We start from the raw sequence: 27471 nt of genomic DNA on the forward strand, positions 1-27471 counted from the left end.
AGGCAATCCGCGTTAGTTTGTTTGTGGATGGGATGGAAGAAACGCATTCACTGTGCAATGCAGATGTAGCTCAAGGAAGACGGTTTATAGTAGCAGACCTTCAGTGCGGATAGAGACAAAGGTACGCCACCTTAATTATGGAAAGCTTTGGCAAGGCTGCAGGGCACACATGTGTTTAAGCGACCTTTCCTACGGTCTTGGCCTGAAAAGAGAATGGCTGCCAAGAGAATCTCAGCCTCAGTCTTTGCAGCAGGCATCCCGAGTCATCTTGTGACTTGGTTGGTTTCTTCCCTTCGACGTGGTCTGACCGAGAGCAGGTAGGGTTACAGAACTTCCTCAGCTTCCTGAGCAACGTGCCAGCACATAAACAAGGCATCCAGTCTCGATGATTACGGCTATTTACCCCTCCTGTGAGGCTGTGAGTGGGTGCCCGACGCTGAAAAGGTGGAGTGGACTAGGGTCTGCGATTTCAGCTGACGGATAACAAACACTGTCTATTAGAGTTCGAAATCGGCTTTACAGTTGCACACTCAATTATTTGAAGTTGGCCCACTTTTTCCGGGTAAACTGGCACTATTATAGCTACAGGTCGTTGCAAGTACGGGCTACCTCAACAGTAATGATAACACACATCAATCCATCACTTTACCAGCCTGCGTACCACATTCTCATGAAACCTGCAATACGCAAGACCTGCAGAACACTCTCCTCCAAGTATGAGCCAACAACAGATTCCGAGGGCCCACCCTAGAGAGATCCAGGATAGCGATGTCCTAGCGGCCATTGTCAGCTTTGTCGAGCGCAACCGCCAACAGATCTGGCAGCATACTGGCAGGAAAGGCGGCTGGGAAGGCTGGCTGCAGGCCGAGCTGGCCAACTTCATTCCCCAGTCGAGTCCCTACTTCGTTGAAAGAGAACAAGCCGTGTACCAAGACACAAGCCAATCCATCGACCTTTGGTGCAAACATCGCATGGAATATTACGATCCATACACAAACCCCAACCCATCCGAACGCTACCAGAGAATCGGTGTCGAGTTGAAATGCGGAGGAGAATATCAGGATTTCTTCAGCAACACCGTGGCAAGTTTTCAGGGGCGAGTGATTAACGACATAAACAAAATTATAGCAGGGATGAACACTGGTTTAACTGGCCAGTCCGGAGCTCGGGTATATGCAGTCGGTGTTACCGCCGAGTTCACTGATTTGTATGGCTTTGAAAGCGTCGCGAGAACAGGAATGCAGGTTCGTTACTGGCAATCGCCGCCGTTGCAAAATACAGACTCGGTGGTACCGAGATTTTCCCTAGGATTGAAGAAAGGTCCTCAAATTTCTGACCGATAGCTTACTTTGAGAGATATGGCTAGTAAGAAAATCATGGGCCCTCTTTTCTTCGATGTCTGAATCTGATCGCTGAGCAGGCACCATTGCACGCCAGATTTATACCTCTACCATCCAAGGCACTCAACTTGCCCTCGTCGATTGTCCCGATCTTCTTTTCTGCGCCAAGATCGCCCGACTTAGGGTGGAGAAAGTGTTGCCAGTGGGCAGCAGGTGCCAGAACTGTATCTTGCTCTGCGTTTGGTCCCATTACTGCTTTAGCGTTCAGTGTAACCTTCCACTCAATTGAGTAATGTATATAAATATATGGATCATCATCGTTTTTTCTCTCGCTATCCTAGTCAGGAAACTAGCGTGACCTTGAGATCGGTTCGGCTGTATCTGTTGCTGACTCGGGTCATCGTATGGATCCCAATGCTCATACGAATCGATGGGGTCGACGGAGGGTCACGGCTGCTCATCGTTGCCTTTCCGATAACTGCGTTCCGGAGCTAGGGGGGAGTTACTGCAACCACTGCGGTACACTAGGCCGTCCAATTGCAAAACCAGGCAAGTGGGATGTTCGCACGTGGAATTGCCTTTTAATTGGTGCAAATGGGCTGCAACTTGGTCAGACCATTCTGGGGGACTCACAAAAAATTGAACCATTCTTTTCGATGAGTGTAATTTCCTGTTTCCTAAGCAGAATGGATACCACCCTGCCTTGATGGCGGCATGGTGGAACATCAAGGGGTCACATTAAATGAGTGCTTCTGGATGAGCAAGATGCTCTTTGCAATGATCTTCCGATTCCCATGACTTTGTAAACGATCAATCACACTCAAAACACATCTTAGCGAATCCATTCTCATTGACAAGTTGGTAACGGGCCTTAGAGCACCGGTAAAGGTGTAACCACCTTCTATGAGCCATAAACCTAGATGGAAAGAGTTTAGCTTCATAGACAATATTTCAGTAGCCGGAAATGAACTCTTCCATTGATTTTCCACAAGGGCATCTTCCATCCTGAGGTCAGAGAGAGGTTTGATAGGCTGTTAAGTCTGCCTCTTTGCAAAGGGATTCCAAAGCTGTTAGGCCGTTGACAGTGGAAAAGGGTTTGTTCGTAGATACTCCCTTGGTGCTCTTTGGATGCTATTGTGATATTTGTATTTTCTTTAGTACGCCTCTGTAAAGCTGGTCCATCTTAGTTAAAAGTCAACGCTGTTGAAGTTGAAGGTTATACTTTAATCTGCTATCCTCAGTACTAAGCAACTGCGACCCCAATAACTCATGGCTCTATTAGGTTCATGAACATTGTCCTGGTCTTTGAATTCGAATTCTGCTTTGGCTGGGAGGGACTGCTAAAGTTGTGGATTGTAGTGCATCCCCATTCTGTTGTGATTTTGGATATGGTCACTCTGGCTAGTAAATCTGAGGTAGTTTGCCGGTTCACTAATCTCAGTGAGAGGATGTTTGTAGTACTTTCCGTATGTATCATGATTCACTTGGCCTGTAAATTTCATCCTTGCGGCCTCTGGGTGTTTTTGGTCTGTTTTTGTTTAGTAAAGCAGACTGCATTTCTCTTAGCGGGATTTTACCTGCTTGCATCAATGCCCATTGTTGGCAACTGTGGACTGTGGCATTCTGAGTATATCTGCTGCGATGGCCAAGGTTGGCAAACTCTTTGCTGAATGTGTTAGCTCCTCGGGCCTTTCCAGTTGGCTTTTAAATCTGCAGTTCATTGAATGGGTGGATTAAAGGGATGTCTCTGACGGAATCTGCGAATGAACGACCTCCAAATTTTATTTTCTGAAGGGTCAACCTTATAGGCCTCTGCTGCATTTAGAAGGTCGTCTATAGATGAGTAGTCATGAAATGCATGGTTGGCAGATGCTAATGGGAAGAAGAAAGTGAGAAGGTTGAAAAAGAGGGGTACATCATCTTTGTATATCTTGTAAAATCTGTGGATTGGAAGTACCCGTTCTTTCTTTCTCCAGTGACCCATTGTGAACTCCTGCTGGTAGGTTAGTATAAGTATAGGCACTCCTTCCCCATGTTTGATGGTAAGGACAAAATGCTGGAGTTAATGTTAGAATATTTTATTCTGTGTACTGCGATATTTATACATACCTTGTAACAAGCTGCCATTACTTGAGCTTCCAATTCCTCATCGGACTCATTTTCCGCGCTCTCTCGAGCCCCAGCTCGTCGCGCGGTTGACTCATGGGACTTCTCCTGTCCTGGCAAGAGGTGAAGCAGTAAAGCAGTATTGCTGTGCTGATCTGCACCATGTTTGATTTGCAGGCTGACCTTGATATTTGTGGAAGTCCCTACACCAGAGTTGGGTCATGAGCATTGTAAGGTTGTTTGGTGATAGTCTGTCCTTGTCTATCTTGGCGGATGGCAGTTTCAACAATGGCTTCAGCTCTTGTAGAATCCACTAGAGAGAGATTAGGATTTCTTTCATGAAAAGTTATGGCTGTTATACCTCTCTGATTGTTGTAGATGTCTCGGCAACCCGGGCGCCATAAAGAATCGCAACTAAACTGTTTAGAGGCTTAGTCCCGTCGTAGTAAGCTTTATAGAATAGGTACTCCCTAACTGTGAGACATATTGCTGTGACGTTATCGGCCGTTGCTACTCAAGATAACTCCTGCTCAGACTCTGTTATTCAGTAGCAGAACCATTCATTGGAGGTCAGAGAGAACTCCTAACTGGCGCGCCTAACTGGCACGCATAAATGGCACGCCTAACTGGCACACCTAACTGGCACACCTAACTGGCACACCTAACTGGCACACCTAACTGGCACGCCTAACCGGCACGCCTGATGGCACGCCTAGCTGGCACGCCTAACTAGAATGCCTAAAGCGAAGGATTATCCGGTTTCGGGCCCGTCATTTTCACCCGAGTTCCCACAAAATCTGTGGAGAGGTGGATAAATGGCATAAGTAAAAGAACTCTATCATCGCCATCAATGGCTTTGAACCTCAGATACAGCCTGGGAGATTTATCCCAAAACTTAAGGATCCGTGGCATTCCGTATATGAAGGAGAGGGAACTACGAAGATGGCTGTGGGAGACAGGGTACGTGGGGGTAGTATCACATTTTATAATCTGTAGTGAGACGCTACGTCTTGTTTCCTGCTAATAGGTAACCTCCTGTTGAGGGTCCAGATGTACTAGTCGCCCTTGGCCACTGCGGTATTTCCGTGAGGTAGAGGCTCCTGGGACTAGGCAGTACATCTCTGGTAGTAACACTACACATGCACTGGCAGCTTCTGCTTCTCTTCCTGCTTTTGTATTAGTAAGCCCCCCTTGGTTGAATTCACTATGGATGGTAACATCACTACGAAGTACTCCGTACGTTTGGCAATTTAGGACATTACATTTCTCTAGAATATTTAGGCTAAAAATGTGCACTCGGATCCTTTTCGACTGTTATTGTCGCCAATTGGCCTACATCTTCAAGATCTTAGATGCGGTTAATATCAACATGAACGGAGGAACACTTAAATGGAGTGAGTTCAAGTATAAATACCACAGGCTTCCTAGCATCCACTGAGAACTTCACTTTCACATCATCATTGTGCATCCAGCCATCCATAATCTTCTACTAGCAAATTATTCACAGTCGTTCAAACTGTCCCAAAGATTCCCAAGTCATTTCCAGTTGCTCTAGCCAACTCTGCCTTTGACTATGAAGAACTTTGCGCTTATCTTTGCTTTCGCCGCTTCCGTGGTCCCAGCCTTGGTAAAGCCCGCTCCTAAAGCCCGCTCCACCTATTTATTCCGCGTTTTTGGGCAACTCTAACAAATTTCATTCTTTAGGCACTTCCAACAGTAGACGATTTGGACATCAAACCACCCTACCCTATGGGTCAAGTAGGGTGGGTTGGACGGCTTTCCAAGGATGGGCCTACAGAGACCATCTGGGCTGATAGTCTAGAGGTATGCATTAGATGATTCTATTTTGACTGTATCTTTGTACACAGCTAATACTCTATCCAGGATGTTGACGCTATTGTTAAAACCAAGAAGCCTGGAGTGTCCATCTTTGATGGTTCTATGGATGCATTCAATAATGCAATAGTGTCCGAACGGAGTGTGACAGAGGGACACTCTCGAGGCCTTGAAAAGCGAGAGGTATGCTACTTCTACGCTTCATTATAATTAATAAGCAGTCACTTGAAACTAAGCGCTAACATTATATAATCTGTTCAGAGGTATTGCAACAATTTCGGCCAAGTTGATGCCATGTCTGTTAACGATGGCATTTCGCATCTTCGTGGTGTCAATGCAGGGTGCTCTGTGGCGGCCCGTCAATGCATCCGTACTACGTGCAATAACGGAGCTGCTATAGTACTCTGTAACGACAACTACAACGCCATAACAGTTCCGTGTGGAGACATTGCAAATATGGCTCAGGATATCAACCGGAACTGCTTGTGGGCTCCTAGTGAATCTTGCTCTCTGTTTGGATGCAACCCTCCAATTTATGAGGTCTCTGGTCAGGAGTTTGCTGATGGAGGTTATAATGTCATTGTTGGTAATTGCTACTCATTTAGTGCAGGAGGTCAGCCTGTCTAAGTGTCAGCCAGGGTGACCTTAGCAGGTCTAACCTGTCGGAACAGCAGCATAGGTGGATACCTGGAGAACGGAGATACTATCTCCCACTCAGATTAGCCATGTATTTGAGCCCATCCAAATTGCCAGTTAGGGGCTATATAGCAATTCAGACCAGTTGATATCCTATGATGACCCACTAGCAATAGGTGAGACGGTCAGTGTGGTCGTCGCACAATGGAGCATGAGAATCACCCACTCTCCTATCTTACCCTATCAAGCTTAGTATTTCTAGACATAGGTCAGTATTCTGAATCTAGACCAGTTACTGTGGCTGTTGTCACTAGGGTTGAGTAGCTCCAGTACACCATATTATATAGAAACAATATAATAAGAGACTTGTTCAAGGGGTTAACACAACCCTGTCCCTTGAACTGTCCACATGTCTGCTGCCTTCTGGTAACCTCCCCCACTATATTACCACCTTCAGGAAGTCCATAGGTGAATTCACCTAGAACCCACACTAATAATATGTAATATATTATCTTGCGCTGCATTTTCAGCGCTCAAACTTTATAGAAGTAAGTAATCTGCTTAAAGTCTGTAACTCTTGGTTTCTTATAAAGAAGGAGTAGCTACTTTTATTTTGAGTATTAATATTAATGAACTAGGGCAGTGTGAATTTTAGGTGGGGTATGGAGGTAGGGTATTGCTTTTAGAGACCTTTTCAGTTGTATGTTTTAAGTAATATTTGAGTAGTCTTTGACTTAGAGACTTAGAGACGTGAAAATTTTAGAGCTTTTCAAGGATCTTATAGCTTAGTAGCCACTCGGAATTTTGTGGGGTCCTCGAGTATGATTGGCCTGAAGCCTAGCAACTGCGTTCAAAACAATATTCGGGGCCTTGTTCAGTCTCCCGCCGGTATGAACAAACTCTTTTGCCTGCAGTGACTTGCCAAAATCATACTGCACGACCGCCTCTGTAGACTTGGTGTGTAGACTGACAACGACATCACCTAGCCTGATATCTGTTATTCCTTCCATTTCACCTTCCGAGTCATCAGAATCACTCTCGTCTATTCCACCGCCCGTATCTTGTCGGGGAGACCCGCGATACGGTACGCCACCACCGATTCCGACCATCAGTCCGAATCTGATAGATGGAAAGCTGCGGATTATGTCGGTGGCGACTGTTGCAGCCGAAACCTTGCCCGTTGTTTCTGCTGGTAGACAAGCTATTACCACGTTGTGATCGCCGATCCTGCCAAGGAAATAGGCATTTGCATCTTGCGGATCGGCCGCTGGCAGCACTGGATTCCTTCGTCTAGCATTGCTGAGGCAGCCACAAGCTCGGTCTTCGGCAAAGCGCATACCCATCCGATGGTATAATCCTCGTGTGCATATTGCTGGCTAGCCATATTTTGCCTTGGAACAGGCGATTCATCGATGAAAGAAGCGATTCAAGTATGAAGCTGATTGAGTGCGTAGTGACATTTGAGTTCAGTATTCCTTCTCACGGTTATCTTATTTCGCGAATCGCTCAACGCTGGCGAGGCTGAAAGTAGAGTAAGGCTGACTTCGGGATCCTGGCGGTAAGAGAATGTTCGTGATTGGAGGAAATTCACGCTCTTGCAGATGATCACGCACCATATCTACCCTTCATTTCGCCAGATTTGACGCCATATAAGCTGTCGCATCATTCCTGGCCATTCATAATGTAGCTGAGCAGCGAATTCCGAGAATCCTCTTGACCGGCAGTGCTTAGCTAATCGATGACCTCTCCACTAGATTGAATCATGATTGAGACTAATTAAGCTACTTTTAACGAGAAATACCAAGGCATTTTTCCTCTGAGGTGAGGGTAGTAAGTAGTTTTTGAAAAAGCTCCGTGGGACGGAGTATGAGTAAGTCCGACATCCGAAATCCGAAAGCTGAGGGCTGTATTCTCCTGAGGGGTACTTCTCTCTCCCATAAACATCAGTTCTGAAAGTATTCCACACACTCCACGGTTTTCATGTCGGAAGTTCTCTTTTCGGCCGCTGGAATAGTTTCAAATAACCCAGTTTGTGCAACCGAGGATAGCACAGCATAGCCACCGTAACAAATAAACCCGCAACCTGGTCCAACTCCCATATTTTTGTCCCAGTCGCTGGCCAGATCGAATAATGCATAGAAAGCAAGATCACCATAAAGACCACCTGCACTACTCCAAAGGCAATAACGCGCTCACCTGGTGACCGATACACTCTGCCAAAATACGGATATTTCCCTGACAATGCCGTGGCACTTATTTGAGAGTACAGCAGTACCACAAATAGCAGGGCGTACACTGTGCCAACCAACTTGGTGTATCCGTACGGCTCGGAAAACGTAGCGCAGACTATAGTATGGCATGTGAACCGCATTGTGACCCATACCCAATGCCGGAGGCTCCTAGGGGATTCGAGTGCGGTCTGTTCGTCGCCATCATATTGCCAAGAGAGTCTCGTCACTGGTCCGATAATTACTAACGAGGATATGACAACGAACACAGCAGCGGACATCCCGGGATCGATTTGGCACCGAATGAGACGAAAGCTGACGTCGAAAACTGCGACAAGTGGGTAAATCAGAGTGCCGAGTGTCTCTCCGTCGGGCCTCCGAGACTCGGCATTATATTCCGAGCATTTTGAATGCCAGATACACGGTACAGCAGTTACATAGGCTGTCAGAAGCCAGCCGAGATAGGCACCAGGCCCGTACCACCCCGAAACATCCTCAAGTGACGTCGAAATGGCATCCCTTTTCTCCTTCCGTGTTAGGCAACGGCCACTGGCATCTTTCTCAGACCATGCCTCCGCTGAGCTGTAGTCGATGAAACCTCCCGATTCGAAAATCAGCGGTTGCAACAGCCAATATAGCGACTCGCGTGGTGACCAGAGCGCTGGCGTGAGGGAGAAAAGCAAGTAAACAAATGATCTAGCACCAAGCGTGTACACAACAAAGACACTGCGACTGATATTAGGAGACTCTCCTGATATTAACTGATTGTAACTCACATGCAGAACCGCCATTGGATGGCGATGCCGCCCCAGTCGTAGTAGAGCTTGGCTGATTTAGGAGTTTCATTCTCTCTCCCTCGACGGCGTTCAGACGCTCTATTAGGCACGTTGTTGTTTCCGTACTAGAAAAGAAAAAGTTTTAAGATGTCGCTACTATAAAGCCCTCTTTAAAGTCTTACGGGAGCTGGCCAGAGTGGCTGTGTGCATGTTGGGGGCGTCGTGGACATTTTGGGCAACACAAGCCCCCAATCAGCGTGAACTACGAACGCACTCTCCGCGAACGACCTTTCACTTCTGAATCTACACTGTACGCCCACTGCAGGCAGACATCACAGCACTGGTGGTGCGAAAGGTGTCTTTGTTTCGGCTCAAGCGAAAATTACGCATCTTCAATTGTCCAGCAGACATAATGTCTGTTCGACCTGCCCTCAACTACAAGACTTTGCTACCGTGAAGAGCTTCAAGACCGTTTAGTGAAGTCTCGTCACTGTTGTGGAGACTGCAACGTCTGTTATGATTTGGGCACTACGAATTCTCCTCGTGATTAAGAGTCGTTAACCACCTTACTTAGGAGATAGAGCTCGTTGTGGAGTTGAATCGGCTGAATTGAATGTAGTTAACTCCAAGTGATCATCTGCTCTTGGTCCCGCAAAACCCCATGCTCACATCTAAGACTCTCCAGCGAATAAAGGGAATAAGTGATGCAGGTTGCATCACCTAGGTGAGTCACGTTTCTTAAGTCGTGGCTTGGTATCAAGATGAAAAAGAGCGACAAACAAAGGTCCTACAGACTACGATCGTTGGCTGCTAGTACGCAAACATAAAGACATGTCAAAAGGAAACCACTCATACATTATCTTAGAGCGCTATTTTGTCCTTCACACATATATCTTAAGTCGGTACCATCTACTTCTTTCGGAAATCTGTCTCCGAGTTTGCTGCAATAACTGTTACACAGCTATGCTAGGCAGTCGGTCAACCGCATTTCCCTTGTGTCTGCTCAACCAAAATTTTTACGTTGCTCAATTAAAATAACAGAGCAAAACGAATAATGTGACAGGTCAAACCAAAGAATGAGACTTGTATCCCTTTTTTGCGCCTCGCGGCGGAATTGCCTTTTCTTACAAGGCCCTCAGTTCGTTGTTGATTCTGTTTGTCTGATCTAAATGTTACCATTTTGGTCCTGAAATTCGAGATAAATAAAACAGAATGGAATTAGGACAGTTGCCATTGATGAGGGTCTTAATTACGGAATAATACTCTCCAGTGATCCCCATAAAGTAAACTTGCAATAAAGCCACTGTACAGAATTTCCCAAGTAAGACTTGCAATGGCCATCTACAATATAAATTTGGTCAACTAATAGTCTAAACATATAGAAAGGCAGCCTGATGCTCTGGGAATCCAGAGGAGGTGGCTAAAAAGAGGGGAATAAAAAAGAAAGAAGGCGCAGAGTAAATACTAAGACTTACAGTATGGTGATGCGTAGTGGCTTTTATAAGCCGAGAAGCACTGAGAGGGACTTGCTGTGTCCGCAAGCTCCACTTCCGCAAAATGCCAAAATAGACTGCGGTGAGCATAGAAGCGCGTGAAGTGACCCTCAGACAGTAGAGAAGGTCGCTCTCACCAGTCAGACTCATTTTAAAACGGGTCAGATGAACTGTGACAAATACCATCGAGCTTTTTACTCTTCTCAGGTGCTGCTCGTGCAGATTACGAAGCATGGTTACAGCAAAGTCTCCTCAGGAGGAGAGGCAATGAGGCTAGATATGATTGCTTTTTCAAGCTTTCTACAGCCACACTGGGTAGATCTGCTCTGGATAATTCTAGGCCTCACCATGGACTTCCATCGTCATTGATCATATCATTATCTGAAGGCAATGTATTTTACCCTCCACCAACATTCAAACTCCGGAGTAACATGAGTGATACAGAGTACTTCAAGTTCTATAGACCAGGTCGCGTATCTACTGTCAACATTTTCATTATTCGAGACTTAATGCAATTCCATTATTAGATCATACCCATCCAAGGGAGTTAAATATGCAGCTGGTCAAGAGAGACACAGGCCTGGCGCTAAGTATTTCCCCAAGGTCAGTGGACACTATACCAACGTATTAGAGGTGTCAAAGTAGACATTTCCACTGTATCAGTCTCCCATTATGTCTCACCAATAGGAGAAGGGTCTGAAGAATGACATAAGGCATCCAATGAGGAAGAGATACTAACACCACCACTGCTGCCCTATCGCTGCAGCTTACCAAACCCAGCTGGCTAGGCTGGAATTTGGCAGCTGGAAGCAAAAGGCGCGGATTCAAGTAATTAAGTTCCGAAGCTCAGGTGTTACTAGGTGCATAATGGCGTTTTAATCGAAGCTCGGCTGCTGGCTCCAAAAGTAGGCACTACACAGAGTAATATGTCATTCTCAGGGTCCTGCAGCACTCTATAGTATCATAATTCACTTAACCCAGAGACCGATGCGTCATGGGACCTCAGCCCTCAAAGCTAAATTGAGTGGAAGCTGATAATATGAGCTGAATACTAGACAGCAACACGTTCCAGACAAAGTGGCGGCGGCTTCATGAATAAGGCTATCGCATCCCTGTCCATTTGAAAAGGCAGGCCATCCCGCACAACCTCGCAAGAGCGATGACGCCTGCAACTGTCCTCCTTGGTTAGCCGTGTTCACTTTAACCTATATTGATATTCTGATCAACCATGGGCGATTTACCAAGGCCCAACGACATAATTCATATTAATCATGAAATATGCACAACAGAGACGAGAGCCCAGTTCTGGAATATGGGGGATCCCGGCGCCCAAGATGAATTCCTTGATGATGTTGGGCTGAGGGCTAAACTTGCAACCCTCGTTAGTCGACGCCGAATATCAATACTGTGCCCCTTTCCATTACTGATTCCATGGACTACAGGACCAGTTCTGGAGAAGTGGCAAAGAAGAGAAGTTTGCTCTCATGTAAGAGCATCGCCCCTCTTTGACAATGTAGGCTTTGTCCGCTTAGCCCCGACAGCATGCTCCGCGGGGACCCTTCAGCCGAACATAGACCTCTTCAAATCGACCGAAAATCATTGCAATATCTTATAAAAGTCGCCCGGTTCGATGAAGAAATAACAATGGGATTCTTCACCAGTAGACTCCCTAGCTTCTCCTTCTACCTGCAATACAATGACAAGACGGACGGCCCAGAGTCCATGAGTTAAGCTCCACCGCAAGCTCCTGTATTAATGCTTTTACTGATTCCGCCGACATGCCTTGGCCACTGCAGTTGTGCTTTTCCGTTGCCCGAGGAACAGCAAGTACCTTATGGGTTGCATTCGCTTCGAGTTTTCTTCTCGGAATTGTCTAGCTTTCGTGAGCGGCGTGCTTCCCGAAGATTTGTTTGGAGTTTGGACACGATGTCAGGCCAATACCGACCTTCTGAAGGTCCATCCGCTATACCTTCTCGCATTTGTTTACGAGCAACGTTATTACACATGGGCTGATTGGGCAGCCACTCTCTGGAACAGAGTCGCTGAAATAGAAACTGCAACAAACATGACCTCTCCAACCTGGAAACGACAGGTTGAAGCTGATCGCCTCCGCTCCCTTTCTGCATCGGGCACCCTGCTCAATGAGCTCCATGGCACCCATGTTGAGCTTAGTCACAGCAATACAGTTATGTCCTTTGGACTAAAAATGGGGAAATCCTGCTTAGATATCGTTTATGAGGCAGAGAAAAGACGACTGGGCTTAGGACTGAGTACCCTGCCTATATGTTACATGTCTGCCTTTGAAGTACGGTTCAAGTATACCCTTTCTCAGTGCGAATCGCTCTCCAACAAACTCTCTGAACTGAGAAATAGACTTTCTTGGGCAAATTGAAGTGGTGGGTATCACCGTTTCCCTCAAATTCCAACAAAACCCGAGGGCTCACGTTTGTGTCGGCAGACTTATAATCTTATCGCCCAGAAGAACAGCCTTGTGAACATTGCCGTTGCACAGCAACAAGCCAACGACAGTCGAACAGTGAAGGCCATTGCCGTCTTAACACTGATCTGCCTTCCATCTACACTGGTTGCGGTATGGTTTCCTAGAGCGTTTGCTTGGTGAATAGCAAAAGGAGTTTCACTCACACAGTGCAGACATTGTGGACGGCAGGCCTATTTCACCTTGAAGGTAATAAGAACTGGCAGGTGTATCTTATGGTGTCTTCAGCGTTGACCCTTGTCGTGCTTCTCTGCTGGAGGCTTTATGTGCTAATTTCTGAAAGACATAACGGAAGTAGGACACTGATAGCGTGCTGATGTTGTGATGTTATTGTGTACGCTGGTCTTTTGGCCCTTCAATACCTCTTCTGCTTGGTTGTTTTCTGCAGCACGAGTTATATTAGAACTCCGAAGCGATTGATTCGTTGAATGATGCTGTGATATTGAAGTCATCTTTATTTTGCGCGATGATGGAAATCTCAACAACAGTATATTGGAAGTTCTAGCTATTGTGATTATGTTAAAAAAGACAGCGTTATAGCCTTTAGATACTGGAAGTAGCACGAGATGGTGAACTTCGGATACGACACCGTCGAACAGGTGTAGGTCAATTAAGCGCCCTCAGCGAGAATTGAAGGAGTACGAGGAGTCGTTCGACTACTGCACCGAATTACTGAGGCCGATGTCATAAAGATCTTAGCGAGCGAGCGTGGAATAATGATCTATGAATTAGCAATTTGCACGAATTTCCCACCCTGAACTGCCTTGCCATAATCATACTGTATGACCCCATTATGATTTGGACCTGGTTTGCTGACAACGACGTCGCCTAATCGAATGTCATTTTCCCTTCCCGGAACTCCTCCGCCAATTCCTACCATCATACCAAACTCAAGCCGACGAAATGTTGAACGCATGCGAGACACGACGGCCGCGGCAGACATCTTTCCATATACGCCATCTGGAAGGTGGGCAATGACTATGTAATGCCCGCTTATTTCGCCAAATTCATAGGCGTTGAAATCGGTAGTAAACCGTCGAGGTGGGGGGTGGGTCTTGTCAAGCATGGTGCGGGCCGCTGCCGCCTCCAGAGGCAAGGCACAGATCCAAGCGATGGTGTAGTCATCGGGCGCGAGCGAAGTTATCGTCGTCATCAGAGAGATGGAAGAAATCTATGGCCTAGCTATGTTGAGGATTCAGTAGCAGGTGTAGAGGTGATCTAATGTCATACAGGGAGTAATTGAAGAACACTCGGGTTGAGGAAGGTAATCAGCCTCGCTTAATACAAGGTCACGTGCTATCAGTTAACGTAATCCAGCGCCGAGCCGATCAAAACCACCAGCGGGGGTAGAGGGATGGAAGACACCATGGTAGCGTTGTTTGTTAAACTACCCCTTTTATCGCATGTCAACTTGGCGGTAGCTCGGCAAAAAGTATTTCTCCGCCGGATTTATCCAGTACTCTACACTCAGCTCAGACTGAAGAGACTCAAGGGACCTACTTCCAATGCCATCTAAACGCACGTGACTTCAGGCAGTCGAGAGCTTAGAGAATTGTGGCAGCCTGTCGTCCCAGGTTAGAACGCGGCCTATTCTGCGCAGAGCGAGAGATTTTCCCATCTTCTTGTACTGCTCGCTCGCAGCGTCATACTCGAGCACACAAGCATAGGTATCACCTAATTGGATACACCATGTGTAGTCTGCTTCGGTGACTCCCAAGAACAGCTTGCACCACTGCTCAGCTTTGGCGATCTTTTGCAAGCGTGGCTCGTTGTCATGTATGATAATTCGCCCGTTTCCGACCTCTGAGTTCTCAGCCTGCTCGACCACACCGGCCGGATCATCCTGCTGTGGCTCGGCGCCCTACATTTAGAGATTGACAGTGATTAGGCGCAGGAGCGGAGTAACTAACATATTTGAAATAGTTTAGTAGAGTAGATATGTATTCAATATATCTGATTTTAAATTGAAAGAAGAGTTGAGCGTGGAACAGGATGCCAGCGTTTGCTGTTTGTACGTCTCAGATGATACTCGGTGTGACGCAAAGATGGAATAACTCAGGGCGACAATCCATGCTATACATGCCCATGCTATACATAACAGTCGTGACCTCAAATCTAGAGCTTCCGACAGAGACTATTATCCATTTTCAGTCGCGCCGCAAGGACAAAGACAGTTGAGGTCAGCGCAGTTCCAGCAGCATAGAATATTGCTGGTTGGTAAGGGCCAATTGAGTCCGCGTACTCTGCTCCTGTATTGATGCTTGCCCCGGACCTAGAATTCTGGCAATGGCAGTAGGCATTGTAACGAAGAATGCTCCATTTGACAATCCATTAAAAGCAGCAAAGAAGAGTCGCAGGGTCAATGTGGATGAACAGGCCAGATAGCGAACATGGTTAAAGTATTAAGTCCCATTGCCAACAGCAGGGTGTTTGTTGAGCTAAGCTTGTCACAGGCAATGCCTGAACTAAGACGCCCAATTGCCATGCACGCATTGAAACAAGCTATAATCCCCGCTGCAGTTTTGCTGGTTAGCCCTATTGAGTGTGCGACAAAAGGCAAGAAGAATGGAGGAATGAAAAGTGGAAATATACTAATCGCTCCGGCTGTGAATAGGCAGGAAAAAGGCGAGTTTCGGAATAATGAAAAGTCGATGGAGGGGCTGGTATGAGTTGGCACCCGCTCCTTGATGAGCAGTGCAGCTGGGACCCTACTTGCCAGTGACATCAGTGCCATTGCATGGAATGTCTAAGCGACGCCTACTCTCTTGATAAGGGTCTGAAGCATAATAGCCATAACTGTAGCCCCAAGGCCCCCGCCAAGCTTCACCAGACCATTTGCAGTTCCTAGATGCTTGTTGAACCATTGCACCGGCAGAATATTTGACATTGTGTATATCAGAGCTCCACCAAAGCCATACAGGGCTCCAGACACGAATATCCTGCCAACATTGTTGACAGCGAAACTGCCAATTATATTACTAATTGCAAATAGCAGGATCCCAATCAAGGTGCTCCATCGGGCCCCAATCAGCTGTGCGAGTTGAATACAGACTAGTCCTAAGCCAACTGTCAGGGCAAGTCTGAGGGAGTCAGCAAAGGACAAAGTGCTGGCTGGTGTATCTGTCATTGTAGTTCGTATCAGGCCAGCCTGAAGTATTCCCCATGACCCAGACCAAGCATTGACCCAAAATGTCTGAACAAAACATGCAAAAACCACTATCCATCCATAGCCACCATTGGGAATTGCTTCCACTGAGTGGGATCTGGAAGATGGGGCGGATGCGTCATCCTCACTTTGATCTCTGCCTCCAGTGAGGTCTGTTAGTGGCAAAGTCTGGAGGATGACCTCTGATCTGGTTGATGTCTCCATGCTGTTAGATCTGGTCAGGGGCTAGAGTATTCTTGTATTCTTGTAAGTTGTTGATAGATGTCCTTGATGGCACTTTAGAGAGAAAAAATGGTCATACACATGCCTGTGTTGCCACTAGAAGGATGTTGCAAAGGTAAAAGTCATTGTGTCAAGAAGAGGTATATGACATGTGAGACCTAGGTATGGAATTTAAGGAGTGAGGTATTATCACTGTCGCTGATTAGGGGTCACATGATAAACAGATTCCCCGTCAAACGACAGCCGATTTGAATCTTGAAGCGAATCTGAGGAGTTGACCTGTGATAAGAGGTAAATTTTATATTCATAACCTACCCTCAGAGCACAGGTGCTGACGGATAGGGAAAAAGCCGGGAACCCATTCGGCTCAGCACAGGGTCAATGAGTCTAATGTCACGTCTCCTTTCTGAAAGGGTGGCTTCGAAAGCGAAAATCATGGCCCAGGTGCTGATTTAATGCGGCTTTCATCTCTTTACGCAGCTACGCCCGTGGTAAATGAGGGACACTCCAGGATCAGCTTGCGCAGCTCAGAGAGTGTGATCCTCTTGTCTGGCTCGAGTTCGAAGATGCGGCTCCAGATGCGGATTACGTCGTCGGAGAGTGGCAAGATTGATTTGGGATAGAATGGGTCTTCCTAAAGCACAAGTCTCTTATAATGATAAGTGTATGTATTGGCGGTCAGTTTGTCGCCGTCATCTATCAAAACACATTAGTATGGTCTATGCTACTCTCTCGGAAATAATGCTAAATCAAAGATGACACTGGATATTCAATCAAACGGTCTGAAGCGTGACTGGAAAGTGGCGATGGAGATATTGGCTAATCCTGGCAAAGAAATACCCTTCTTTGGAGGACTTATTCAAGAATAGCTAAGCTAAGCATTTACCTGATGTATATATGAGATCATCTAAGGAAGTAGCACTGTCTTTCCGGGACTATTCCACTAAGGAATGTCCAAAAGGTACAAAATACTCTCGTGCTCGTTAACCTCATCACGAAGGGAAATGACTCCGGGCTTGATTCCCTCCCTCCATTGGTTAAGTATACCGAGAAGTTGATGTAAAGTGTGGCAACCGTTATAGTGAGATTGCGGTTCGGTGCTGCTCCGCTGTTGCTCAAGGCAGCATTGACAACTGCCACAACCGCATATCTGGAAGCCGTTCATTCAGGAGTTAGCATGCAGGAAACCAGGGCATTGGCCTGAACAAGTGGGCCTGTCAAAGCTGTTGTACATCAGTTGTAAGAACCCGTTAAGGCTTGGCCAGGGCAAACTTGGCTGTGTGGTTATGTCTCTTGAACACCATTCCCACCAAACACTTGAACAGATCCAAGGGGAAGCGCTCTGGGCAGGCTACCAAGATACTTGGTGAGACCTCCAAAATAGACGGGGACCTTTAGAGCGGCACAAATAGTGATACAAAGAGATACTACGGCCAGAAATAGTTAATCATCTGGAACAAAAACAGCCCTTTATCACCCTAGCATTGTGAAACCCAATACATAGGGTGGGGATTAATAATGAACTGAAAATGAAGAGTATCTTAGGAACTCTATCTTAGGCAGGACGGACAGACGTTGTCTGACATATAGCAGCACATTTTTGACAGAAGCCCAAGTTCTATCACATTGTAGCGAAGGATCAAATTAGCAAGCCAAGCTTTATTGCGTTTAAATCATGTCCTAGCAGAGAGGATTGTCTTTAATTGAAAATACGCAGCCGGCTTATCTGGCTACTAAATAGACATAGAAACAAGGCCGAGACAGGTGGATAGAAGTCAACAAAATTGTGCCGTCCTCACTCTCTAAATCTCAGTGGACGACTTTCTGGTCCTGGATGAAGCAGTTGCTCCAAATCGGTCACATTTCTGCCATCCACACTGTCAAATTTCTTCTTAGTCTTCTGAAAGATCTCTGAGTCCATATATTTTTCATGGAACTCCAGCACTTTTGTAATTTCCGCTGGGCTTAATTGCTTATAATCTACTACCTCGCCACTCGAGCTAAAACTGCGGTACACTCCGTCGGTAGCAAGGTGGTTGAGGCCTTTGAGCGATGGCGACTGTTTCAAGGATGGGATGGCCTTCGATGCCTCTTCGTCTTTCTATAGCAGCGTCAGTATCTTGCGGATGCAAGCTGAGAAATACTCTTACTATGCAGGACATGATTCAAGTGATCTGTTTGTGTGATATGATGGATGTCTTGATTGTACTGTAAAATAGAGAGAGGGTAGTCGAAAGGAGGCGAAGACTTCTCTGAGAGGTGTGGCTCACCTGAGGGGAAGCTGATACTTAGAGCTAATGCACAGAGGAAAAGCTGACGTTATGACCAGTGGTCACATGCCCTTAACAGGGGTATAAGACAGGGGTATAAGAGAGCCTTTAAGCTACTCTGTTAACTAGGTAGTTTCCTAATGTAGGCATACACATGACCTCATCAGGCAAATGTCTCACATGTGTGTACTATACCTTCCCAACAGATTCATTGGACATCCACCACTCATCTTGCCACGAAAACTACCATACTTTTTGTTTGGAGTTATCACTTGCATATCCATAGGATTCTGATATAATTTGTCCATCATTTTTAGGTGAATTATACAATCACTACACCTCAGTCAAGGACAGTAAATGGCATTGGTAGACAAATCAACTAGAAAACAAAGCATAGAGAACAGGTGAAGGTATTCACAGGCAGCTGATTAGTTAAAGTGCACACTCACTGAGTGGTGAGCATGTAACCAGTGAGTAAACAATATCTGCCTCAGGCACCAAGGTGTCGACTCCTGGAACAATCATCACACATATAACCCATTTTAATCTCGACAATCTGATATATTGAACCTTGCACACCCTAAATATCCAGCGTACACCTTCTTAAAGGCCGTTTAGACAGTTTGCGCAGATCCCACAGCTCTGCTTTTGACGAAATGTAAGGAAGGCTCGGCAAAGAGAGGAGTGAAGAACGAGATAGGACTGCACTATCCAAGAATGTGTGTAGACTATCATACATGAAGGAATAAGATGAGGAAGCACCTGTGGGAAACACTAGCCTATCTAAAAAGGTGGCAAGAGAGAGGGCAACAGAAAGTATGCTTTCACTAAACGCAAACACCCGTTCCTCCTGGAAGGACAGCATCCAGCCGCGCACAATATGCGCAGCCCTGGAATTTGCAAGCCTCATCACTCCTGCAAGGTCGGCCCTTGCAGAAATAGTCGGACTGTTGAAGAGGCTCGGCGGTGCGCTTAGACTGAGGTGCCTGACGAGGCATGGGGTTTCGAAGCTCAGCAGGAGGGTCAAGCAACTGTTTCTCATCCGTAACTTGACGTCCATCGACGTCATCAAATATAGCGTGCAAATGATCCGCTTCCTTCTTCCATGGTTCTGGAAGGTTCGCGAGCAGCTGCTTAAGCTGGTCATTGGTCAAAGGAACATAGTCGATAACGGATTCGTTCTCGTCGTAAGCTCGTGCCACTCCGTCGTTCGCGAGGTGGACATATCCATGAGGTACTGATTTCAACTTGCCCATGGCCTCGATGGCACTGATGCCCTCCTGAGCGGCTACCCTGGGAGCCGCGAGGGTCGATGTTGCCATCAGGCCCAGCACTGCAAGGTAAAATGAACGCATGATTGAGAGACAGGAATTTGTTTGAGTGTGTCTTTGTATAAAAAGATTCTTGGACTAAACTTGAGAAGTCGGTGTTGTGTTAGCTCTGGAGATCATATCTCCTGGCAGGTCAATCAAAGTATTTATACCCATATTGGCCATAAGATATGCCTGGACTCGCGCAGATGACTGAGACTCTCTGGATCGTAAAATATTAAATCCGACACTACGGAGAATAGAGATCACCTTTAGAGGTAAGCAATCCCAAGCCGAATTGCTTTAAGTCCATTCTGTTTAGCCGTTGGAGGTGGAAGGCTTGGGAACACTGGTGAGGGGTACGATTCTTTGTGACCTAGCGCAATGCCAGCGGCCTCTAACTACTCCGGAATACTACATTCCCGACCCAACAGTCTGGGTGAGGGTGTGATAGCGATGCATTAGTCTGTTGATCGGACACCGGGGCAGGCGCCTTCCAATTTCATAAGTAGGATTTCACCGGATCGGCTCGGAACATGAGGCGAGCTGAACCCAAGGGCATGTAAAACCAACAAGACAACAAACCAAGTCCTGTTTGGACAGTGTTGAATGATAACTAAATTCATCAGAAACATACTAAGATGCAAAGGGCAAGCAGCCATCATAATGACCTGACATGCTTTCCCAACCTCTTTCTGATTTCATGCATTTCATTTGTTATTGACAGGGGTTCATGGGCTACTTTTCCTCCCGCCCCGTCTTCTCTCTTTCTGGGACAATTGTGGTAAGAGAAGATGGCTAGGAATAGTCGATGCTTCCTGATAATTTTTCATTATTAGCAGGAATCTTAGATCCCCGCACTATGTATTGGGTTTCGCAAGATATTCATCTAAAGGTAGTAAGGGACTTGGTATTCACAAGTAGGGGCGAAGAAAGTACTCTCTCTGGCCTTTAGATTCCTAAGACTACATAAGGCTATTATAATACAGGCAATGATCCTTGCCGTTTTGTATACTGACACCTATCAGCCAATAATGGATCCTTGCTATTGTTGGGGATGGTAGTGGAGGTTAAGGGTTTTTAATCTTTGGAACACAGCAGGGAACGGAGTTTAGTATACAGTTGGAAAATAAATAATAGTTATGCATGATCGACACATGATCGACAGTGAACTTTTCTGATACGCTGTAACGCTTGGCCCAGAAAGCAGAACCTGGAGTGTCAAGCACTATGCTAAACTAGGTAATGTGTCGCCCCAATCATAACCTGGGCAGAAGGTGCGTGCTAGTCCCAGGGTCCTAGGTCACACGTCAGAACTGGAGGGTGAAGTGATGGTTCTTGCCAGAATTGGTTTAGAGAAGCCAACACATATGTACAATAATGGTGCCACAGCCTCATTTCAGTACATACTCCTCCATAATTCCTACTGGGGTTATAGCATGGGTAGTCAGATGAGGCATTTTCCATTTCCTCTTCCTGTTTCTCCCAGGGCTCGATAGTACCGTTCAGAATCCGAGTAGAAGTGTTGGCTCTTGGGAAAATTTGTGTAAAGATAGCAACAGATCTGTATAGATAGATGAGGCAGATTTCTTCTTCCTCTTCTTTCTCCCCCTGTATCAGCTGTTTTGGGATTGCTTTTTATAATAGGGATTATTCTTTCAACAAATACGATCACCCCACTCCATCTTCAGCGATGTGAAAGTGTCCCTCAGGGTCTGTTTTCATTTACCAATAGCCTCCCAAGGCTCCCCAACTTAGCAAGTGCCTTGGGAACTATTGTGATGATGTCACTCTTAAACATAGCACTGCAATTAAAATAAAATGCATATAAGAGAATAGAATTTCTCATTTAAGCTTAATTTTGTATAAAAAGGTTCTTAGATTATACTTATAAAGTCAGTGTTTATATAGGCTCTGAATAAGATAACCATGCCTACTCTCATATCAATCAAAGTATTATACATATATTGCCTATATAATTCAGCGCTTAGATAATGCCGATACGTTCATCTATGAAAGACTGAATTAAGTACTAGACTCAGATATCAGATTTATTAATTTCATTTTCTGATTTGTTATTTCTATGCCAGTAGCCTGACAAGCTGGCAGGGGGTGCAAACTTCTACATCAGACACTATAGAAAAGTACTCTGTTTCTCTTAGCCTATGGTTAAACACCACCTCCAGAACTGGCCGAACCACCCCCAAATTGGTTTAAGTCCATCCTATCACAGTGCAGGAGGAAGGACTATGGAGATTACTGATAAAAAGTACAATTTCTTGTGAACTAGTGGTACAACGCCAGTGATGTCCTTAAGTTAGAATACTACAGTCCGGGACCCGACATTCTGGGTGACGGTGTGATAGCTAAACATTAGCCTGTTACATGACCAACTTCCGATTCTCCCAGCTTACATCCGAGACCGGGAAGCAGAACCTAGAAAACCCTCAAGCCTTACCCTAACTAAGTAGCTCGTTGCCCCAATCACAACTAGAATAGGGTATAATACTAGTCCCAGGGCTTCAGAGCGCGAGTCAGAGTGGGTGTAGAAGCGTTAGTGATCCTCAGAAGGGTAGTATAAGAGAACGCAATAGATATGCATGATAGCTGTGTGGTAGCCTGAACTTAGTAAATGCTCCTCCGCGCCCTTACTAGGGTTGTAAAATGGGTGGTTAGAAGAGGTATTTTTTTACGCTTCTTCTTCTTTCTCCCTGTAAATCGGTTTAGATAGAGGATCATGGATTAATTGTTGGTTCTGTTCTGTATTCTGGGTGAATCTAAAAAAGAGAAATAAATGTTGACTAATATCTATACTACAGCGCAACCACTCCCCCACTGTTGATAGATCAGCCAAACAGCACATATAAGAAGTCCAAAGAATCCTTGGTTTTCAGTTTTGTTCCCAGAATCTTCAGCCATTACTCTCAAACATTATTGAAAGTTCATTCGAAAACCTCTCCAAGATGCATTTCAGTACCGCCCTCTTTCTGTAATGGCTCTCCTTGCTGCCCATCAGGTTATTGGAGCTTCTGTAGAGGTCCCTCGCAATGTTGGCGCTACTCAAATTGCTACCTCCCCTTGTTGGTTTCCTCTGATCATGCAGCATCAAAGACATAGTATTAATATCTTGTGCAGACTATGCTTGCAACTGTCCTAATAACTGCAAGCACAAGCAGGGCTCCAGTTGCAAGTACTATAGCAATCCTAGCGACAAATCACAGGTTATCTCTGGCAGTAAGTATCTTGCCACTACAATCCCCACATCTTATAGGAGTTACTAACTAACCATGATCACACAGGCTGCGAGTGAGTGGGCTCCGGGTTGAATTGCATTGCTTAGATTGCGTCTGTCGTGAGGAGACAGTTGTATCTGTTAAGGAGACAGTGTGGATGAAGAGCTGGTTGATCAAGTATTTGTAGTGGTGCTGCAGCATCCCAACTATTGTCACTCATTGAAGATGTTGAACTTCTCAAGCAGTCTTTGGATATCAATACTTGTTCCGGAACATGAGCATTTACACTCCTCGCATACCTAACCGCCAGGCAAGTGAGGAATGGACCTGATTTCCAGGGCGGCACGTAATCCCTAGTATGTTATTCAATTAGGGTTGTTGCTTGACTACCTGTATAATGCGTATCTTAGAGCGACACTACGGGAAGTTTAAGGCCACGACGCTGTAAAACTCCGGATTGGATGGCTTAAATATTATGTGTATGCTATGAAACACCAACGCTCGAGGGTTGTGTCGGCTCTTGTGACTACTCCTGCTTGAAATGTTCTACCCAAAGCGTTCTACCCAACGTGGGAAACGCTGAAGCTACGTCAAGTGGATGGGGATTGAAATCCTGGGTGGGATGAGAGAGCTCTCTGCTAGGCTGGTGGATCCTTCTATCAAGTGACAATTAGAGGGCTAATCCAGGGTTAATACGCATCCAGACAGACTAAGAAGTGAGTTCCGAGTACTATTGGTAGCACTAAACAGGGGTCAAGATCCACGGTGATCCATCCCAGGCTACAATCCATGGATTACTGGGTCAGGAAGGATCGCCTCTTACCGTGCACGCGCCATATTTTGCTGCGACCCAGGAAGCTAGGCAGCTGTGTAAGATACCGAATCAACCCTTTCAGTCCTCGCCAGAGGGAGTACACAAAGTTTCCGATGTTTATGAGTGGCTTATTTCGCTGTGCAGGCCTGATTAATCTACCTTTATGTAACTTTTTCCCCGGTCAAAGTCGAGAGTAAATGAGAAAGCACGTGGTTTCCATGGTAGAGGTAGACAGATACAGACAGGAATCAATTCATAGAGCAATAGATTAATCCTAGGTTGGAAGACAGTACTAGTCTCATAAGATCGAAATATACTACGCGAAAATAAGAAACACTTGATTAGGAAGCGATGTACCATGCAGTACCTCTACCAATTATACCGCATTCCCATCAGACTTATCCCTGGATCACCAGGCTGGTGGCATGCGTGCTAAGCTGTAAGGCCCAATACAGAATTAGTGACTGTACTTTATAGCAATTTGGTTGTTCGGACTTGCTGGTGACTTGTGATGGTTTTGTTGTCTCTGCACTAGTAAAAAACACTTGACCATAACAGGTACAAGGTGACTGATCGAAGACTAGTCGCATCCAGCGCCCCATACGACAGACCGTGCAGGGATTTTACTTAGACAACTGTTTTTAAATATAAAGCCAGCAGCCTTCTTGGGGTATATAGCAAGCCAAGCAGTAACTCTGAGTAATACAATCCTAATCCGTCTGCCCTTCTACTTTGTATCTAGCCTTGACAGCAGACGTGAGGGTACCCGGTCACATATGGCACCATACAGGCTATTAAGAAGAGTGTTAGTTTCAATGAGGTCTCTTTGCTGCCTCTCCCACGATCGAGAGCTCGCGGCCACAGGGCGGAGAAGGGCAATCTACAGCCATGTGTTTCACTGCCTTCTCCCGGTCACCCTCTGCGGCGGCCTGGTTGTACTGTGATTATCCACTTCATCTTGCAATATTCAATCCACTGATTTGGTCGCTACTTAGTGTATGGTTCCTCCTGGGCATGGCCCTTGTTGACAATCTCATCCCTTCTGTGCATGCGAATGGGCTGCAGCGCATACGAGAAAGCTGGAAAAAGCCATCCGATTCCGTTACAGCGCTATCCCCATGGCCCAAGGACTTTAGCCAGGGCATCACACCCGTCCGGTGCCATTCACATAACGACTACTGGCGCAAAGTCCCACTGTTTGATGCGCTCACTGCTGGTTGTGTGGGCGTAGAGGCAGATGTATGGCTAGATAAAACGTCCAATGACCTACTGGTAGGCCACCGAACCTCGTCCTTATCGGCCGAACGCACTCTACAGTCTCTATATATCAAACCCCTGACCATAATCCTTACCCGGATAAATCAGGGCGTCAACTATCCCGCCCCCAGGTCCGGAGTTTTCGAGACCCTTCCCAATGCCAGCTTGACACTCCTGATTGATGTCAAGACTGACGGGCATACTACCTGGCCCGTGGTGATGGATCAACTAGCCCCCCTGCGTGCCGGTGGCTGGCTATCATATTGGAATAAGACCGGCGATGGGCTGGCCTGGCGGCCGATCATAGTAGTGGGCACTGGGAATACCCCATTTGAGCTGGTCAATGCCGGCGCCGAATACCGGGACGTCTTCTTCGATGCCCCACTGGGTCAACTTGCAGACAACGCCAGCTTCACCGCCAACAACTCATACTACGCAAGCGCATCGTTAAGGAAAGCTGCCGGGACCTTCTGGCCCTGGGGACCAAGCAGACGTCAGAAAGAGACCATGAAGCGGATGATCGATACGGCCGCGGCAAGGGGATTGGTGTCGCGATTCTGGGATATACCCGGGTGGCCGGTGAATCGACGAACGAAGCTCTGGCGATTCTTGATCGAGAGTGGGATTGGAATACTGAATGTGGATGAGTTGTTCGAAGCGATGCAATGGATTCGGGATTGGTGCACTGTTGCAGGGAGGGTATTATGCTAAGTGATTTGATGTTGGGTCGCGGCACTATTTTTCTTGTACTGGACTTAGCACTGTCTTGCTGTATTAGTTGTGAATTGAGGTCAGCAAGGCAAACTATAGAGGGCTTGCCGGAGTATCTTCAACAGTGTCTATGAAGACGTCGACCACTGCTTCCCGCGCTCTGATCGTCATCTCGAAAGCCATGGATCTTCCCATATGTTCCTAACGGTATTCTGCCCGCCCGCATTTGTGTCAGCAGCAGCCTCGGTACAAAGAGCACGGAGATCGGCTCCGCCATAGCCCTTCGTTATCTCGGCCAGTTCGTCCTTGATGTGATCAGGGAGAGGTGGATCCCAACCTTTGGTATGGATATCCAAGATTGCACGCCGACCTTCAGTATTGGGCAACGGGAAGTAAAACTCGCGATCGAAGCGGCCAGTCCCAGCTTCAGATACAGATGCAGATGAAGCTCCTTCAGAAGAACACAGGAGCAACCGCACAATCATCACCTCCGAATCAGGCGGTCTGATCCTCTCCGCAGGAACAACAGGCTTCCGCACCTGGGAAGCAGCCCTGCATCTCGGCTCGTTTCTCGGCACGCCCGCCGGGCAGGCTCTCGTGCGCGGGAACCAGGTCATCGAGCTCGGCGCCGGCACGGGCTTCTATCCATGTTCTGCGCCAAACATCTCGGCGTGCAGAGCGTGGTCGCCACGGACCGCGAGCCGGCCCTCATCGAGAATATCCGCGATTGTATGCGGCGGAATGAGCTCGACCCTGCTGTCTTTCATCCTGCGATTTGGGAGTGGGGGACACCCTTGTCTTTGACTCAGTCTGAGCCGGAGGAGGGCGACGCCGCACAGAGGGCGCGGTGTCAGGCAACGGTGATCTGGCCTTTGACGTTGCACTCGGTGCTGACCTGGTGAGTGCACATGATCGTCCTCTGGCCCGTGGCCTGGAATCGGAAATTTCTATTGATGTCCTTACTGTGAATCAACCTTTTTGTCCAACTTCGACCAGCCATACCGCCGAACTCGAAGCATTACCCCCTAATCCATTTCAGATCAACATCATCCTCGTCGAGTAATGGTACAAAACGAAAGTCCACGAAAGTCACGGTCCCCCCAGTTCTCTCCTAGAACCTCGACTGCAGTCAGCCACCACAACTACGACCCAGACCGCTCCTTCCCGCACAGTCGCGGGGCCTCGGAAGCGTACTTCAAATATGCCGTTCTCTTCTTTGCGGCATTAATCGTCACATGGGTACGTGCTTGCGTCTCTATCATCTGTACATCTACTGATGTATTTCAGGTTCCTTCGTCTGCCAACCGGGTTTATGCGCTTGCCGTTTCCAATCACTATGTCTTCGGCTTGAGCTTTGCTCTTCCTTTGCAGGGATTCTGGAATAGCCTTGTCTACATTACCGTGTCGTGGCAGGCTATTTTGACATGGTTTCGACATGTTGGTGCGCAGGCGCGGCCGTCGAGTGCCACGCTTGGATCTTTGTTTTCCTTGCGTCGGTTGAGTCGGGGTTGGCTGTGAGTCGCGACGATATTAACAATGAGACTAGTGATTTCCTGAGGCGAATTGACTGCACCGG

At 46.8% G+C, this 27471-nt stretch overlaps 7 protein-coding genes across 7 annotated transcripts; 2 read left to right on the forward strand and 5 right to left on the reverse strand.

Moving 5' to 3' along the window:
* Positions 1-716: 716 nt before the first annotated feature.
* ALT_9173 (uncharacterized protein) lies at positions 717-5909 on the forward strand (the record flags this gene model as incomplete). Its single annotated transcript, XM_089600554.1, has 5 exons — positions 717-1100; positions 1158-1244; positions 5151-5270; positions 5331-5465; positions 5544-5909. 5 exons carry the CDS (start codon positions 717-719, stop codon positions 5907-5909), a joined length of 1092 nt encoding a protein of 363 aa, XP_089455051.1.
* A 794-nt stretch (positions 5910-6703) lies between these two features.
* Positions 6704-7261, reverse strand: ALT_9174 (uncharacterized protein; the record flags this gene model as incomplete). Its single annotated transcript, XM_089600555.1, has 1 exon — positions 6704-7261. The coding sequence occupies one exon, from the start codon at positions 7259-7261 to the stop codon at positions 6704-6706; it is 558 nt and encodes a 185-aa protein (XP_089455052.1).
* Positions 7262-7896: 635 nt separating this feature from the next.
* On the reverse strand, positions 7897-9152 carry ALT_9175 (uncharacterized protein; the record flags this gene model as incomplete). The annotated part of the gene is made up of 3 exons (XM_089600556.1): positions 7897-8872; positions 8923-9047; positions 9105-9152. The coding sequence occupies 3 exons, from the start codon at positions 9150-9152 to the stop codon at positions 7897-7899; spliced, it is 1149 nt and encodes a 382-aa protein (XP_089455053.1).
* A 4481-nt stretch (positions 9153-13633) lies between these two features.
* Positions 13634-14280, reverse strand: ALT_9176 (uncharacterized protein; the record flags this gene model as incomplete). Its single annotated transcript, XM_089600557.1, has 2 exons — positions 13634-14083; positions 14221-14280. The coding sequence occupies 2 exons, from the start codon at positions 14278-14280 to the stop codon at positions 13634-13636; spliced, it is 510 nt and encodes a 169-aa protein (XP_089455054.1).
* Positions 14281-14440: 160 nt separating this feature from the next.
* Positions 14441-18462, reverse strand: ALT_9177 (uncharacterized protein; the record flags this gene model as incomplete). Its single annotated transcript, XM_089600558.1, has 3 exons — positions 14441-14773; positions 18288-18401; positions 18451-18462. 3 exons carry the CDS (start codon positions 18460-18462, stop codon positions 14441-14443), a joined length of 459 nt encoding a protein of 152 aa, XP_089455055.1.
* A 935-nt stretch (positions 18463-19397) lies between these two features.
* ALT_9178 (lactobacillus up-regulated protein) lies at positions 19398-19925 on the reverse strand (the record flags this gene model as incomplete). The annotated part of the gene is made up of 1 exon (XM_033559776.2): positions 19398-19925. The coding sequence occupies one exon, from the start codon at positions 19923-19925 to the stop codon at positions 19398-19400; it is 528 nt and encodes a 175-aa protein (XP_033415667.1).
* Positions 19926-24815: 4890 nt separating this feature from the next.
* Positions 24816-27413, forward strand: ALT_9179 (phosphatidylinositol-specific phospholipase C/glycerophosphodiester phosphodiesterase family protein; the record flags this gene model as incomplete). Its single annotated transcript, XM_089600559.1, has 6 exons — positions 24816-24862; positions 24923-25834; positions 26416-26793; positions 26892-26954; positions 27011-27134; positions 27183-27413. 6 exons carry the CDS (start codon positions 24816-24818, stop codon positions 27411-27413), a joined length of 1755 nt encoding a protein of 584 aa, XP_089455056.1.
* Positions 27414-27471: the final 58 nt, after the last annotated feature.

This window comes from Aspergillus lentulus (genome assembly GCF_001445615.1).
Source record: "Aspergillus lentulus DNA, contig: Alt17, strain: IFM 54703, whole genome shotgun sequence".
NCBI lineage: Eukaryota > Fungi > Ascomycota > Eurotiomycetes > Eurotiales > Aspergillaceae > Aspergillus > Aspergillus lentulus.